At 31.4% G+C, this 12,882-nt stretch overlaps 7 protein-coding genes across 7 annotated transcripts; 5 read left to right on the forward strand and 2 right to left on the reverse strand.

Annotated features, from left to right (window-relative positions):
- The first annotated feature begins 538 nt into the window (after nucleotides 1-538).
- On the forward strand, nucleotides 539-1,166 carry BX664DRAFT_334522 (uncharacterized protein). The gene is made up of 3 exons (XM_051545718.1): nucleotides 539-698; nucleotides 767-860; nucleotides 951-1,166. The coding sequence occupies exons 1-3, from the start codon at nucleotides 591-593 to the stop codon at nucleotides 1,118-1,120; spliced, it is 372 nt and encodes a 123-aa protein (XP_051400868.1). The 5' UTR covers nucleotides 539-590; the 3' UTR covers nucleotides 1,121-1,166.
- Nucleotides 1,167-1,689: 523 nt separating this feature from the next.
- Nucleotides 1,690-3,140, reverse strand: BX664DRAFT_147219 (uncharacterized protein; the record flags this gene model as incomplete). The annotated part of the gene is made up of 1 exon (XM_051539883.1): nucleotides 1,690-3,140. A coding segment is annotated over one exon (1,383 nt), but the record flags the coding sequence as incomplete, so codon positions are not given.
- A 262-nt stretch (nucleotides 3,141-3,402) lies between these two features.
- Nucleotides 3,403-3,782, forward strand: BX664DRAFT_281426 (uncharacterized protein; the record flags this gene model as incomplete). Its single annotated transcript, XM_051541521.1, has 2 exons — nucleotides 3,403-3,559; nucleotides 3,637-3,782. 2 exons carry the CDS (start codon nucleotides 3,403-3,405, stop codon nucleotides 3,729-3,731), a joined length of 252 nt encoding a protein of 83 aa, XP_051400870.1. The 3' UTR covers nucleotides 3,732-3,782.
- Nucleotides 3,783-5,590: 1,808 nt separating this feature from the next.
- On the forward strand, nucleotides 5,591-7,370 carry BX664DRAFT_262498 (uncharacterized protein; the record flags this gene model as incomplete). Its single annotated transcript, XM_051540722.1, has 6 exons — nucleotides 5,591-5,626; nucleotides 5,701-5,981; nucleotides 6,205-6,748; nucleotides 6,846-6,950; nucleotides 7,005-7,133; nucleotides 7,218-7,370. Coding segments are annotated over 6 exons (1,248 nt in total), but the record flags the coding sequence as incomplete, so codon positions are not given.
- Nucleotides 7,371-8,096: 726 nt separating this feature from the next.
- BX664DRAFT_334528 (60S ribosomal protein L39) lies at nucleotides 8,097-8,876 on the forward strand. Its single transcript, XM_051545719.1, has 3 exons — nucleotides 8,097-8,115; nucleotides 8,492-8,595; nucleotides 8,694-8,876. Exons 1-3 carry the CDS (start codon nucleotides 8,113-8,115, stop codon nucleotides 8,740-8,742), a joined length of 156 nt encoding a protein of 51 aa, XP_051400872.1. The 5' UTR covers nucleotides 8,097-8,112; the 3' UTR covers nucleotides 8,743-8,876.
- A 141-nt stretch (nucleotides 8,877-9,017) lies between these two features.
- BX664DRAFT_334532 (tryptophan synthase beta subunit-like PLP-dependent enzyme) lies at nucleotides 9,018-11,047 on the forward strand. The gene is made up of 7 exons (XM_051545720.1): nucleotides 9,018-9,141; nucleotides 9,241-9,318; nucleotides 9,381-9,841; nucleotides 9,915-9,989; nucleotides 10,054-10,419; nucleotides 10,492-10,786; nucleotides 10,845-11,047. Exons 1-7 carry the CDS (start codon nucleotides 9,048-9,050, stop codon nucleotides 10,961-10,963), a joined length of 1,488 nt encoding a protein of 495 aa, XP_051400873.1. The 5' UTR covers nucleotides 9,018-9,047; the 3' UTR covers nucleotides 10,964-11,047.
- On the reverse strand, nucleotides 10,954-12,603 carry BX664DRAFT_386424 (uncharacterized protein; the record flags this gene model as incomplete). The annotated part of the gene is made up of 4 exons (XM_051549326.1): nucleotides 10,954-11,681; nucleotides 11,911-11,990; nucleotides 12,011-12,109; nucleotides 12,544-12,603. 4 exons carry the CDS (start codon nucleotides 12,601-12,603, stop codon nucleotides 11,150-11,152), a joined length of 771 nt encoding a protein of 256 aa, XP_051400874.1. The 3' UTR covers nucleotides 10,954-11,149.
- Nucleotides 12,604-12,882: the final 279 nt, after the last annotated feature.

A 12,882-nucleotide genomic window follows, 5' to 3' on the forward strand; every position in this document is an offset into this window, starting at 1 on the left:
ATATTTGTGTAACTAAGTTTGATCTTGATTGGCTGACATTGCAAACCCTCTTTTGATTGCAAGATATTAAATCCAGACTCTCTTTTTACTATTATAATTATCAAGGAGAAGTATCTGAGTTATTATTATTTTTATTATTATTTTTATATATATGATTCATGAATGATTTTTATATCAAATATATCAATGGATTATAATAGCTAAAAAAAAAAAAAAAAATCAAATATTTGCTGACTTTACTAAACCAAAACTATTTTTAACTTTTTTCGTATCACGTAAAAATTGTAGCACTTCTTTTTTTTTTTTGACTCCTAAGGATAACAGTGTAAAACGATGATATCTAAATTAGGAAAGAAAATTACCCAACCATCTTCATCTTCCATACAATCAAAAAATTTCAATGATGAAAGAATAGTCTGCATGAAATCACACTAAAAGATTTCATCTAAAAAGTTTACGTATGACAAAAAAAAAATTTCGATATTAAAAAAGAAAAGACATCAGCACTTAATTGTTTCGTTTCTTTTTCTTTTTCTTTCTCGTTTTTTTTTTCTTTTTCTTTTATTTTTTTTTTTAATACAAACAATATCATGTCTAGTGAACAAAATAATAATATGGGACCTGTTCTCCCTGCTGATGATGATGCTAAGGCTGTTTTTCATCAAGTCAAAGAACAAGTTGTAGCTCAACTTCACAAGGTAAAATATATTTATATAGTATGATGATGAAGTAAACTGAAATGATTCTTTATTAATATATATATTAGCTTCGTCATGAAGATCAAGTTCATCATCTTCATGAAATTGATAATTTGGAAAAAATCACTATCTACAAGCTCTATCAATATGCAGTAGAAGAAGGTAAAACGGAACAATAATAGAAAAAGGGAAATTGAAACGCGCGCATTATGAATGGTAGGACAAAAATAGTGACCTTTTTTTTTTTTTTAGTCTCATACGGATGGAATTATTTTGGAAAGATTGAAGTGGATGATGATAAATTTATTCATGCTAGAGCTCATAAGTATCATGATGGACGAGTAGATTTTTATTCTTTACATACTGAACCTGAAAATGCTATCTGGACTCGTGATGAACCTCTCAAATATTTTATTGATTAATTTATTATATATATACACCAATAAAGAAAATCTTTTTTTTTTTTTTTTTTTTTTACGATGTCATTGATCGACAATCTAGTGTTTTGACGCGTTGGTTTGAAACCCAGATGATCATGCAAATACTGTTCATATATGAAACAAGAATTTCTTTTTTTTTTCTTGGGAAAGATCCAACTTGATAATAAAACCAAGAATAAAGAAAAAAAAAAAAGGATACTTGCATCCTATTTTGATTGGTTCATTCTATAAAAACCGATTTCATCACCGTCTTATGAATTTATAATTTTATGCCGTTGGTTTGTTTTCTATAAAATAAGGAGGACAAGTTTGAAAACCTATATTGATCATGCATATTCATTTGTATATTGTACAACCCATACATACACACCTCCTTTCTTTATTTTCTTCCGTAAAATAATAATAATAATAATAATATATATAAATAGGATGCGTAAAGACTATAGTCACTAAATGATCCACGGGTAAAAAAAAAAAAAAAAAAAAAAAAAAAAAAGAAGAAAAAACTATGTATAAAAATGAGAATATATGTAAACATGTATGCTAAAAAAAAAAAAAAAAGGAAAGGGGGAACATTCCATCATAGCCACGTTGATTGTTTTTTTTTCTCTTTGTTCATTTATTGATGATTCCTATCATTTGATCCTAAATCCATTTCATCCGATAATGAGTGTTGATCATCGAATAGATTATCAGAAGTTGATGTTGTACGTTGAACCATAGGTTGATGATGCGGATGACGACGTAATCTTCCAAGAGAAAAAGAGGAATGATTTGGTGCAAAATAAACTGGAACCCACATTGGTGGTGGTAATGCGTTTCTATGATGATCCATCGTCATACTATCGTTGTCGTCATAGTTGCTTTCATAATGTTGATTATCCCAATCCATAGATGATGATGAAGCACCTGTTTGATAACGATGATAGTGACTTTCTTCTAATAATCCTCTTATTTGAGTAACAATGGCATGTTCATATTTTGGTGGAGAAGGATCAGGACTAAAATAAGAAGGTAAAGGCTCACCACCTCTAGATGATCTAGATGATGATCGAATAGAAGAATTGGATTGTTGTTGTTGTTGTTGTTGTTGTTGTTGTTGTTGTCTTCTTCCTTCAATAGAAGTTGTAACACATGTCATTTCCGGTATTGTTGTAGATCTAAAAGAAGGTGGTGCTGAATTAGGAATGGAATGGGTTGATGATGATGATGTAGAAGAAGGTAATATTTGTTTGAGAAAAGGAGGAGGCCAATATCTAGAGCGTTTCCAAAGTCGAAAAAGCCAAGCCAATATACCAACAAAAATCAAAGTACAAGTAACAGAAAGAGCAATGGCAGTAGGATTGTGTTCTTCAGATTCAGAATGAGATGTTGGTGGTTGTGGGATATGATGAGAAGAAACAGGATTATATTGATTAGAAGAAGAAGAAGAAGAATCGTCATTTGGTGGAAGGGCACCAGGAGTAGGAGCAGGTTGACCATTATCAGTAACAAGTAGACAACTGTTTGGATCACAAGTTAAACTTTGCCATATATAATTAGTAGATGCATTACTGTTTCTTCGATATTGATAACATTCTGAACTTGTTGCACAATAATCTCCACTATTGTCGTTTCCACTTGATAAACAATAACCGTACCAGTCATATATGTTCGTTGTTCCAAATTGTGTAGCGTTGCATATTGGTGTGTTACGATTAGAGGTAATGGATTTGCTTAAAATACAAGAACTTTGAAGACACATGGCACAATACTTGCAAATACCATTGTTGTCACAATTTTGACCAGAGATGTAAGCACAACTATCGTCGTCGTCATTTCCATCGTCAGAAGTATCTTGTTGTAAACTGTACTGAATAAACCACCACAGAATTAAACCATAATATAATACGCGCTTCATATATATATAAAAAGTGGGTATCAATAATAAGAAGAAAAAAAAAAGGAAAAAAAAAGGTATAAAAGGAGTATATATATAAAGAAAGAAAGAAGTGTAAATAACAAATAAAAAGGGAGAAAAAAAAATTAAGGGGAAGAAAGAGTTGCATAGAAATAAAGAAACACCGCCTTTTTTTCCACTTCTTGAGAAAGGTAGAAAATTTCAAAACAGAAATATAGATAATAGGCGGAAAATGAAATTATCTTCGCCTTGATTTGATGTCATTGAACTTTTTCACTGGGGAAAAGACTGGGGGGAAAAATAAGAAAGAAATTTGAAAATTTTCTTTTCGATTTCTTTCTTTTTTCTTCTATTTTTAAAAATTATGTCTTCTAACGAAACAACTGAAACTGAATTAAAGCGTATTGATTCTTTTGTTGAAAAAGTTCCTGCTGGTTTTTATACTATTGACCAAAAAGAACGTGAACTTTGTCGACAACTTGGTGGTAATCAACAAGATTGTATTAAACTTAATTTAGAATGTAAGTTTAAATATAATTTTTTTTTTATTTCTGATCTTATCTTTTTTTTTTTTTATATCTTTTCTTATATAATTTAGATTCTGAAATGTTCTCTCAAATGCAAAAACTTGGTTTCTTTTGTGCTCTTCCAATGGATCCCACTTTAACATATATGGAATGTCGTCGTGTATAGTTTCTCTCTTTTTTCTCTTCTTTTTTTTTTTCTTCTTCTATGTATATTACCTTTGTTTTTCTTTTTATTTTTTATTATTATTATTATTTTACTTTGATTTTATAAGTATACATTAGAGTTATTATTCATATCACTTTTGGAATAAATTATCAAGCATACATATTTTTTTTTTTTTGTGTATATATCTACCGTTTTATTTGGGAAACACGAGTCTTTTTTAACAAATTTAGTGCGGGATGTGAAATGATATCTTCAAAGGCGAGACCAAGTTTTTTTTTTTTTCTTTCTTTTCTTTTTCTCCTTTTATTATATACAACTTTTATTTTTTTTTTTTTTTTTTTTTTACTATTTAGTATGCTTAGCAATGATAGTCAAGACATACAAGCAGCTGCATTTGTAGAATGGGTAAATATATATATATATATCATCCTTTCTTTATTCATACTTGACGCCTTTTTTTTTTTCTTTCTTTTGTTATTACTGTTCCTAGATCAATACTTGCCCGGATATCTCTCATCCTTGTAAACACATTACTGAACTTAGTAATGGTATTCTTTTATTCGAAGTATTAGCTGAAATGTAAGAAAAGAAATAAATAAATATAATAATATCAATCATCTTTTTTCTTCTTATTTACTTTTCTGTTTTTATATTAGTGATCCTGTTTGGTTCAAACTTATTCGTTCAGCTGATGTTGGTGAAAACTGGGTTCTCAAGATCAACAATTTAAAAAAAATGTATCGAATGGTATCAAGATATTATGAAGAAGTACTTGGAATACCTTTTGACAAGATGCCTCAAGTCAATCTTACCGAAATAGCAAAGGATTCGAATGTACAAGAAATCTTCAAACTTTGTCAACTTGTATTATTTATTACTGTCGAACATGAAAATAATGCCGTGGTGGTGGAACGTTTACAAAGATTAACAGAACAGAGTCAACAAATGGTCATGCTCTATATTGAAGAAGTAAGTTATTAATTTTATTTACTTGATAAAGTTCTAATTTATTTTATATTATTGATAATAGATCAATCGTATTCGTATGGCAGCCACTGGTGAACCTCATTTGCAACCTGCAGCTTCATCCTCATCTCTTCCTGTTGATTATACCCGTGGTAGCTCTTTTGCAGAGTAAGTGAATAAAAAATAAATGAATATTGTCCTCTTATTATTATTATCTTTTTCTTATTTTTTTAGTGATAATCTTTATCGAAAATACAATGATATGATCCGTGAAAAAGAAATATTGGACAAATCACATCGAATCCTTATCAAAGAACATGCTGATCTGCGATCCAGTTATGTATGTATTTATTGAATAAACATTAAATATATTACTTATGATTTTAACTTTTTTTTTTTTTTTTGTTATATTGTAGGTTGATCTTGAAAATGAAAAGGATGCATTGCAACATCGATTACAGGAAATGGATAGAGCAGTGACTCAAGCGAATGAAACTGGCCGTGCTGATTTTATTATGAGAACTGAAATTGAACATTTAAAGCAAGATTTGTAAGTCATTTTGATATATAAAGATAGACATGATCTATTAAAACTCACTTGATATATTATCTTTATTTGACTTTTTATAGGCAAAAAAGTGAAGATAGACGACAAGAGGCTGAAATGCTTTTGGAAGAACAAACAATCGCTATTGAAGAATTGACTCGAAAGGTATCTATTTCTATATAAAATGACATCATATTCATTCTTTTTTTTTTTTTTTTATTAGGGTGAAGAATTGAAGAGACATCTGGAACAATCATCTAGACTCAAGGATCAATTAGATGAATACAGGCATGCAGCAGAAAAATTACAAAAAGCTGAAAATGTCATTGAAAAGTTGAAAAAGAAATTGGAAGATAGTGCTGATCTGAAACGTCAAATCAAGGTAATTGAAAAAAAAAAAAATGTTATAACGAAAAAAAAAAGATTGAATTAACTTTTCTTTGTTTCTTGTTATAGGTCTTGGATGAACAAAATCATAGTCTGATGGAACGTAATCAACAGATTGAAAATGAATATCGCAAAGTATTGGCTTTCAAAACTTTGATGGACTCATACAAAGATCAAGTGGCTATGCTGGAAACCAAGAATAACGAGTTACTCCGTGAAAAGAACAAGATGGAATATGACATTCAACAAATGACCAAAAAAGTGGACTTATTAGAAGTGGACAAAGCAAGAGATTCTGAAAGAATATTAGCATTGGAGGATCATTTACAAGAAGCTCAATTGGGTGGTACGTATCTATTTTTAAAAAAAAAAAAAAAAAGAAAGAGAGATGAAACTTGAACTAATGATCATAATATATTTATATATAGTTGGCAGACCTCTTAGTCAAGGTTTGGAAGGAAGTAATAATGTGGACGATATGGATTTGGATGACGATGATACTCATTTGGATGGATCATTAGAAGATTCACTCAAAGAATCTAATGTGACCGAGTTAAAATTATCCAAACGAAGATTGGAACGACAATTACGAACTTTACAACAAGAAGGCAATGCAACTGACAAGAGCCAAAAAGCAATGGTATTACAACATTTATTGGATGATGCGAATCGACTCAAATCTCAATTTGAAAAAAACTACTTGGAGGTCTCGCAAGAACGTGATATTCTACAAAGTGATATGGCTCGCGTCCGTGAAGGTATTCCCGACGCTCTATTAGATGAATCAAGACACACCATGTCGTTACGACTACATATTGTTGATTTGGAAAAGGAAAGCAAACAACTTAGGGAAGATATCAGCAAATTGGAACAAAAGATCAACGACGGACGCTTTGCAAACAATGGTGGTAGTTTGATTGACAAGTTGGATGGTGCTGATTTGGATACGTTCAAAACACAATACAAAGATATGGAAGCAAGGACCTTATTGTTGGAAGAGCAGACAAAGACACAACTTCGAGATATCAACAAATTGCTATTAGAGAAGGATAGGTTACAAAATCAAAGTGTGGATCAAAAGGATTTACTCTCATTCCAAGAACAATTACACAGGTACGTCCATAACAAAAAAAAGTCAAATATACTTCTACTTACCTTTTTTTTTTTCTATGAACAGTGAAATGAAAGCCACATTGGCTGCATTTGAAGCAAAGGATGATGAACCATTGAAACAACAAAATGCACAATTACAACAGCAATCTATCAAGCAACATGAACAGATATGGGATCTTGAACACAAAGTGAAACACTTGAAAGAGGTAAGTAAATGATAGTATTAATAAAGAAAAAAACTCACTCTTTTTCTATTGTAGTTTATTAAACATCAACATGCCTTGCTCGAAGAAGAGAAGCACAAGCACACATCCAATAACTATAATGAAGCTGTTACTTCACTGAAAGCGGAACTGGTGCAGCGTGATGAAGAAAATGAAAAACTCAAGGTAAGAGGGAAAAGATATTCTTTATATATATATATATATATATTTTATTGATCTTTTTTTTTTTTTTAATGACATGAATGATAGAAACAACTTTATGAATCTCGGTTACAAGCCAGACGTGAACAACAACTTATGATGTCAGCTTGGTATGATATTGCTCGTCATACAAGAAAAGATCTACTCAATCCCAAGGTATACCCTAGCGGATGGCTTGGTCAACACCGCAACACTCATTGAATTTATAGTTAAGTTATATTTTTATTATTCCCCCCCCCCTTCTTGTTAACTTTTTTCTGTGATTTTCCTTTTTTTTTTTTTTTTTTTTTTTTTTATTCCTTGATATATATTCTATAATAAACAATACCGAATATTTTTCTTTTGATCATAGTGTTACAAGTATTTATGTTTTGTCGCTTTGAAGACCTTTTTTTTTTTTTCGTGGATGACAAGATGATGGGGCGATGAGTATTGCGAACAATGCAAAAATGTATGATAGAACAATGAAGAAAAATGTTGTAGGATATAATTGAATCCATAAAAGGCAATTGCAGGATGATCGAAACACGCTACAAAATCGACCATTCACTATGTATTTAGGCTACGGTATAAAGAGGTCCCCCTTTTTATGTATCTTCCGCGCAAGGAAATGAGAGTTTTCATTATCATGAACCTATCATCACAATATAGACTCATTACTATAGAATAATCATCACGGGATGCTATGGAATTATCATCATCATATACCATTCTGTACTTTTTTTTTTTTTGGTTCCTGAATCACGAGAATATATATATTTTTTTTCAAAAGAAAAAAAAAGTGTGACCAATCACTTGGCTGGAGCAATACGTCCGGCTTGACAATTACGACCAAGCGGCATTTAAAAACCAGGCCGATGTTAGTCGTAATTAAGAGAAGGTTTTGGGGTTTTCGTTTTTTTTTTTTTTCCTTCCCTCTTTTCTCATATACTTGATCAGTAGCATGGTACGTACATTTGAAACGAAATGACTTTTGGATATCATCATCATTAGTAGAGAAGTTACTTGTCAAGTCATCTATGACTGTTATACAACAAAGAAAGGGATGGATGGATGGATGGATACATGTACGCAGAAAAACGATATTGATGACTACAACAACAATTCGATATTAGCGAATGGCTATTTGATAGCATTATACCGGTCAATTCACAACAACAACAACAACAGCATGGCAAAATCGATGCACAACTTATACATGGCTTGTAACATTACCTTCATGATGATGATTCCATTCATGTCTTTCTTCCATGATAATAAATTATATAAATCGTTTGAAATACTCATCACTATTATTTTTTATTTCTCCTTTTTTTATTTAGCCTTCTAACAAGTCATTCATCACCAAGGTCAAGCTTGGCAAGGCCCAAAAGCAAAACCGTCCTTTGCCTCACTGGTTCCGTCTCAAGTCTGACACCAAGATCCGGTATGTTTTTTAGGAATTTGTTACATAATTGATAAAATAGAAATGATAATCTCTTCCTTAACTTTACTAACCATTATTATTTTTTTTTTAATATATAGCTGGAACGCCAAGCGTCGCAACTGGCGCCACACCAAGTTGAACATCTAAGGATTCAAGTTCATTTTATTTACTGGCACTTTTTATGTGAAGAACAAACTGGTTTTCTCTTTTCTTTTCAATGATCTTGATTTTACTTAGTTTTATTTGGAAATAAAGATGAATCGTTTGAATATATATACTTTTGTTTGATATGTCCTTTTTGTCGAAATCATAATGAATTAATATACATATATTTATATGTTTGTGATGTGTGGTTGGTGGAATTCAAATTCCGGGCATGGCATTTTTCTTTTCTTCGACTTTTTTTTTCTTTTTCGTTTCCTTTTTTTTTCCTTCTTTTCTATTTTATAAACATGTCACTTCATTCTTCGCCTCCTCCTATTACTGATAGTCTTACTGATGGTATTGGATTGACCCCCATGGTCCGCATTGGTACACATAGCAATGGTAAATAGGTTTTTCTAAATACTTTTATTTGATGGACAATAGTATCAGTAATTTGACAATTTTTTTTTTCCCTTGGTTTTATGTCATTCATATGAATAGTGGAAGTTTTAGCCAAATTGGAATATAGTAATCCAACTGGAAGTGTTAAGGATCGTGTTGCAAAGCATCTTTTAGAAGGTAAAAAAAAAAAAAAAGAGATGACGCGTATTTATCGATATCATACATTTTTTCTTCTTTAGAATATGAACGTCGTACTCATGTTGAAGGTTCTAGTACTCGGGTCAAGATCTTGATTATCCCTACAACTGGCAATCTCGGGATTTCCCTTGCAACATTTGCAGCTCGTCACCGGTATCATCGTGTTATTTGTATTGTACCAGAAAGAACTTCCAATGATCGCATTGCATTACTGAAAGCCCTTGGGGTTGAAATCATTCGGTCTCCCAATGAAGCCCATCCTGAAGCTCCAGAAAGTGCAACCTCTGTAGCAGCTCGTCTTGCTGACCAACTATCTGCCTCCTCTACTAATGTGGCTATTTTGGACGAAACAACGTTTATTCAGGGTGCATTTGATGATTTGGCTGAAGAACTGATTCAACAGACACATGGACAATTAGATTACTTATTTGTTGGTGTGGAATCCGGTGCTACCATTTCTGGTCTTTCTCATTATCTTAAAAACAAGTTGCCCAACTTGAAGGTAAAAAAAAAAAAGGATGTTTTTTTTTTTTTTTTTTAACTTTTCATACTTTATTCATTGTATTTTTCAATAGGTTATTGGTGTTGAACCAATTGATTCCATTTTAGGTGATGACTCTCCTGTACATACTACTAGTAATAGTCGCATTGTATGTCTATATCTTTGAAATATTTCCCCAAGTACATTACTTATCTTTTTTTTTATGACAATAGGATTGGCGTATAGAAGATTTAGGAAATCATGTGGTACCCTCATCTTTAGATAAGAAAGCGGTGGATGCATGGGTGAAAGTATCGGACAAGGAAGCTTATTCAACAGCAAGACGATTAATTCGGGATCAAGGGATTCTATGTGGACCATCATCTGGTGCGGTGACGGCAGCAGCTATTCAATATGCCAAACAACAACCTTCTGAAAACCATTCCACTCATGAATATAGATCCGTTGTGATTCTGAACGACAGTGCTCAAAATTATACTTCAACTTTACTCAATGATGAATGGATTTTCGAAAATGATTTGGCAGATGAAGTGATGATCAAGGAATTGGAATATCTTTCTTATGATCGGTACCGAGCAGTAAGTGATGAGAATACAAATCATATATATGGACATTATTTTTTATATTTTTTTTTTTTTTTTTTTGGTTAGGCAAGTGTGGAAGATCTTCAACTACCAGCAGCAATGACCATTACACCATCTACAACCATTTCACGAGCTTTAGATTTGATGTACGAAAGAGAATATTCGCAATTACCTGTTGTACATGCCAACAATAAGAAATTGGTGGGATATGTATCATTAGCATCGTTGGAAGCTCGATTGAATCAAGGGACAAGTCATCCTAATGATCAAGTAGATTCCTGTATGTTCTCATTCAAAAATGCAAAATCATCTGGTGTCGCTTATCAATTGATCACTCCCGATACAAGTTTGGCAGATTTAGGTAAAAAAAAAAAAAAAAAAAAAAATTCAAAACCATAATATTTTTTTTTATTTTATAGCCAAATTCTTTGAAAAGAACTCATTTGCAGTGGTAACAGATGTGAATCGAAAATGGTGTCTTGGAGTGGCTACGAAATATGATTTAATTAGTTTCCTTCATCGTCGACAAATTCTTTAGACTAGTATCTGTTTATTTTGAATCTCTTTTTTTATTTTGTATATGAATATGTATAATAAAAAAATAAAAAAAAAAAGAAAACAATGAATAAATGAATCTTTGTTTGTTTCACACAATGTCCTAATAATGTGTATGTGTGTAGGGTCCAGAAAGAAAGAAAGAAAAAAAAAAAAAAGGTGATAGTTTCTATTTCAACTTGTCCAACAAAGCAGGTAAGACTTCACGTCGCCATTGATCCTTACAAGCCTTTTTTGCCCTTCCAACAGCTAGAGAAATACGATCCCAAGAAAACGAGGTCATGTCATCCAATTGTTTTTCCTTGACAATGGCCTTTAATAAATTCTTCCGTTCAGTTTCTTGCCATCTAGGTTTGACTGATGTTAGATCATCGACTTGATAAGGTTTGAAAGTGACGGATGATTTTCTTGACAACAATTTTGTTTTTTTCGTGCGTCTTGTATCCATGGAAGTATTGTAGATCGTCGAAGAAATGGAAGGTAAAGGTTGTTGTTGTGTTTGACAAAAAGTAGAGGGTGAACAGTGATCTATGGATGATGATGTTTCAGGTGTCCAGGAAAGAAGTGAGGAAAAGGATGGAAGTCGACAGTGAGAGGATGATGGATGGTTGCAAATAATAGATGCATCGGGATAACCCGGATTTAATGTTAAATCATTATTTGTTTGTAAACTACTTTTATCGTCTACAGTATGACAATATCTATTGGGACACATGAATATAAATATATATAAAGAAAGAAAGAATGAAAGAATGAAAGAAAAAAAGAAAAAAAAAAAGAAAAGGTTTTCCTTTTTATATACAAATCAAGGAATATCTCTACTTGATCATTGTATGTACCTGAAAAAAAAAAAAAAACCATCAGTACCGTTGACTTGGTTAAAGAATTCATTGTTTCCTTATTCAAAGAAAAACAAAATAATAATATTACTTTAGGTACAACACAAAGAATATTAGAATAATCAACTCATGATGTTTTGTCAATGAAATATAATGAATATCATTTGAGGTCTAGAATGATAAAAAATTACTTTTAGATAAATAAATACATGGATTCTTTTTCCCATCATAACTTTGGTAGGATCAATGGAAGGGGACTGTGAACAATCAATGACATCGGTGAAGGTCGGCTATTCAAATTGTAGGTGTTGCATAAAAAAAAAAAAAAAAGATTTCTCTCTCTCTCTCTGTCTGTCTCTGTGTGTGTGTGTTCTCTATATTCTTAGTGCCGCTTTAACCTGTATCCTTTTTTTTTCCCTTTTTTCCTTTCTTTCTTTCTTTCTTTCTTTCTTTTTTTTTTTTTTTTTTTGAAAGGAGAAAGAAAAGCATAAACAAAAGTATGGATACCAATATTTGTCTTTATTGTGAAAAACCACTTGAAGAGGTAATCTTTATTTATTTATTTATTTAAAAAAGACATGCTCAACATTACCATTCTTTTGTTAGACAACAGATGATATCAGCTTTTGTTCACTCCAATGTCACCATATGGAAACTCTCAAAACCAAGATCCCAAACTGGGCTCATCTTTACTCATCAGTTTCTAGACGAAGGCATCACCTACCTTATATTGTTGTTCCTTCCACCTTATTGAAAAGACCTGGGCCTTCTTACAATATATCATTATTTTCATAGCTCTTTTTTTTTTTTATTAACACCTTTCCATTTTGTATGCAACTCCATATATTTTATGATATTTTCCTTTCCTTTTTTATTTTATTCCCTTATGTTATTTTACCAGATACAAACAAACAAATTTAAATATGCTTTTATTTTCTTTGTTTTTGTTTCACACACACACACATATCCCTCACCTTCCTTTATTACTTTTATGAAATAATAAAAATGAAAAAAAAGAAGGATGTAATCAATGACCTCCATATAATCTTGTCCCATGATTTAT

The sequence above is a fragment of the Halteromyces radiatus genome (assembly GCF_025201355.1).
Source record: "Halteromyces radiatus strain CBS 162.75 chromosome Unknown BX664scaffold_4, whole genome shotgun sequence".
In the NCBI taxonomy this organism is placed as follows: domain Eukaryota; kingdom Fungi; phylum Mucoromycota; class Mucoromycetes; order Mucorales; family Cunninghamellaceae; genus Halteromyces; species Halteromyces radiatus.

What these genes read in the sequence shown, in the direction of transcription:
- BX664DRAFT_334528 (XM_051545719.1), top strand. An exon ending in AAGTCTGACACCAAGATCCG is followed by an intron (nt 8,596 to 8,693) that starts GTATGTTTTTTA and finishes TTTAATATATAG; the next exon opens with CTGGAACGCCAAGCGTCGCA.
- BX664DRAFT_334532 (XM_051545720.1), top strand. Translation starts at nt 9,048, where the DNA reads ATGTCACTTCATTCTTCGCCTCCTCCTATTACTGATAGTCTTACTGAT. An exon ending in CATTGGTACACATAGCAATG is followed by an intron (nt 9,142 to 9,240) that starts GTAAATAGGTTT and finishes TCATATGAATAG; the next exon opens with TGGAAGTTTTAGCCAAATTG. An exon ending in TACAAGTTTGGCAGATTTAG is followed by an intron (nt 10,787 to 10,844) that starts GTAAAAAAAAAA and finishes TTTATTTTATAG; the next exon opens with CCAAATTCTTTGAAAAGAAC.
- BX664DRAFT_334522 (XM_051545718.1), top strand. Translation starts at nt 591, where the DNA reads ATGTCTAGTGAACAAAATAATAATATGGGACCTGTTCTCCCTGCTGAT. An exon ending in TTGTAGCTCAACTTCACAAG is followed by an intron (nt 699 to 766) that starts GTAAAATATATT and finishes TATATATATTAG; the next exon opens with CTTCGTCATGAAGATCAAGT. An exon ending in TCAATATGCAGTAGAAGAAG is followed by an intron (nt 861 to 950) that starts GTAAAACGGAAC and finishes TTTTTTTTTTAG; the next exon opens with TCTCATACGGATGGAATTAT.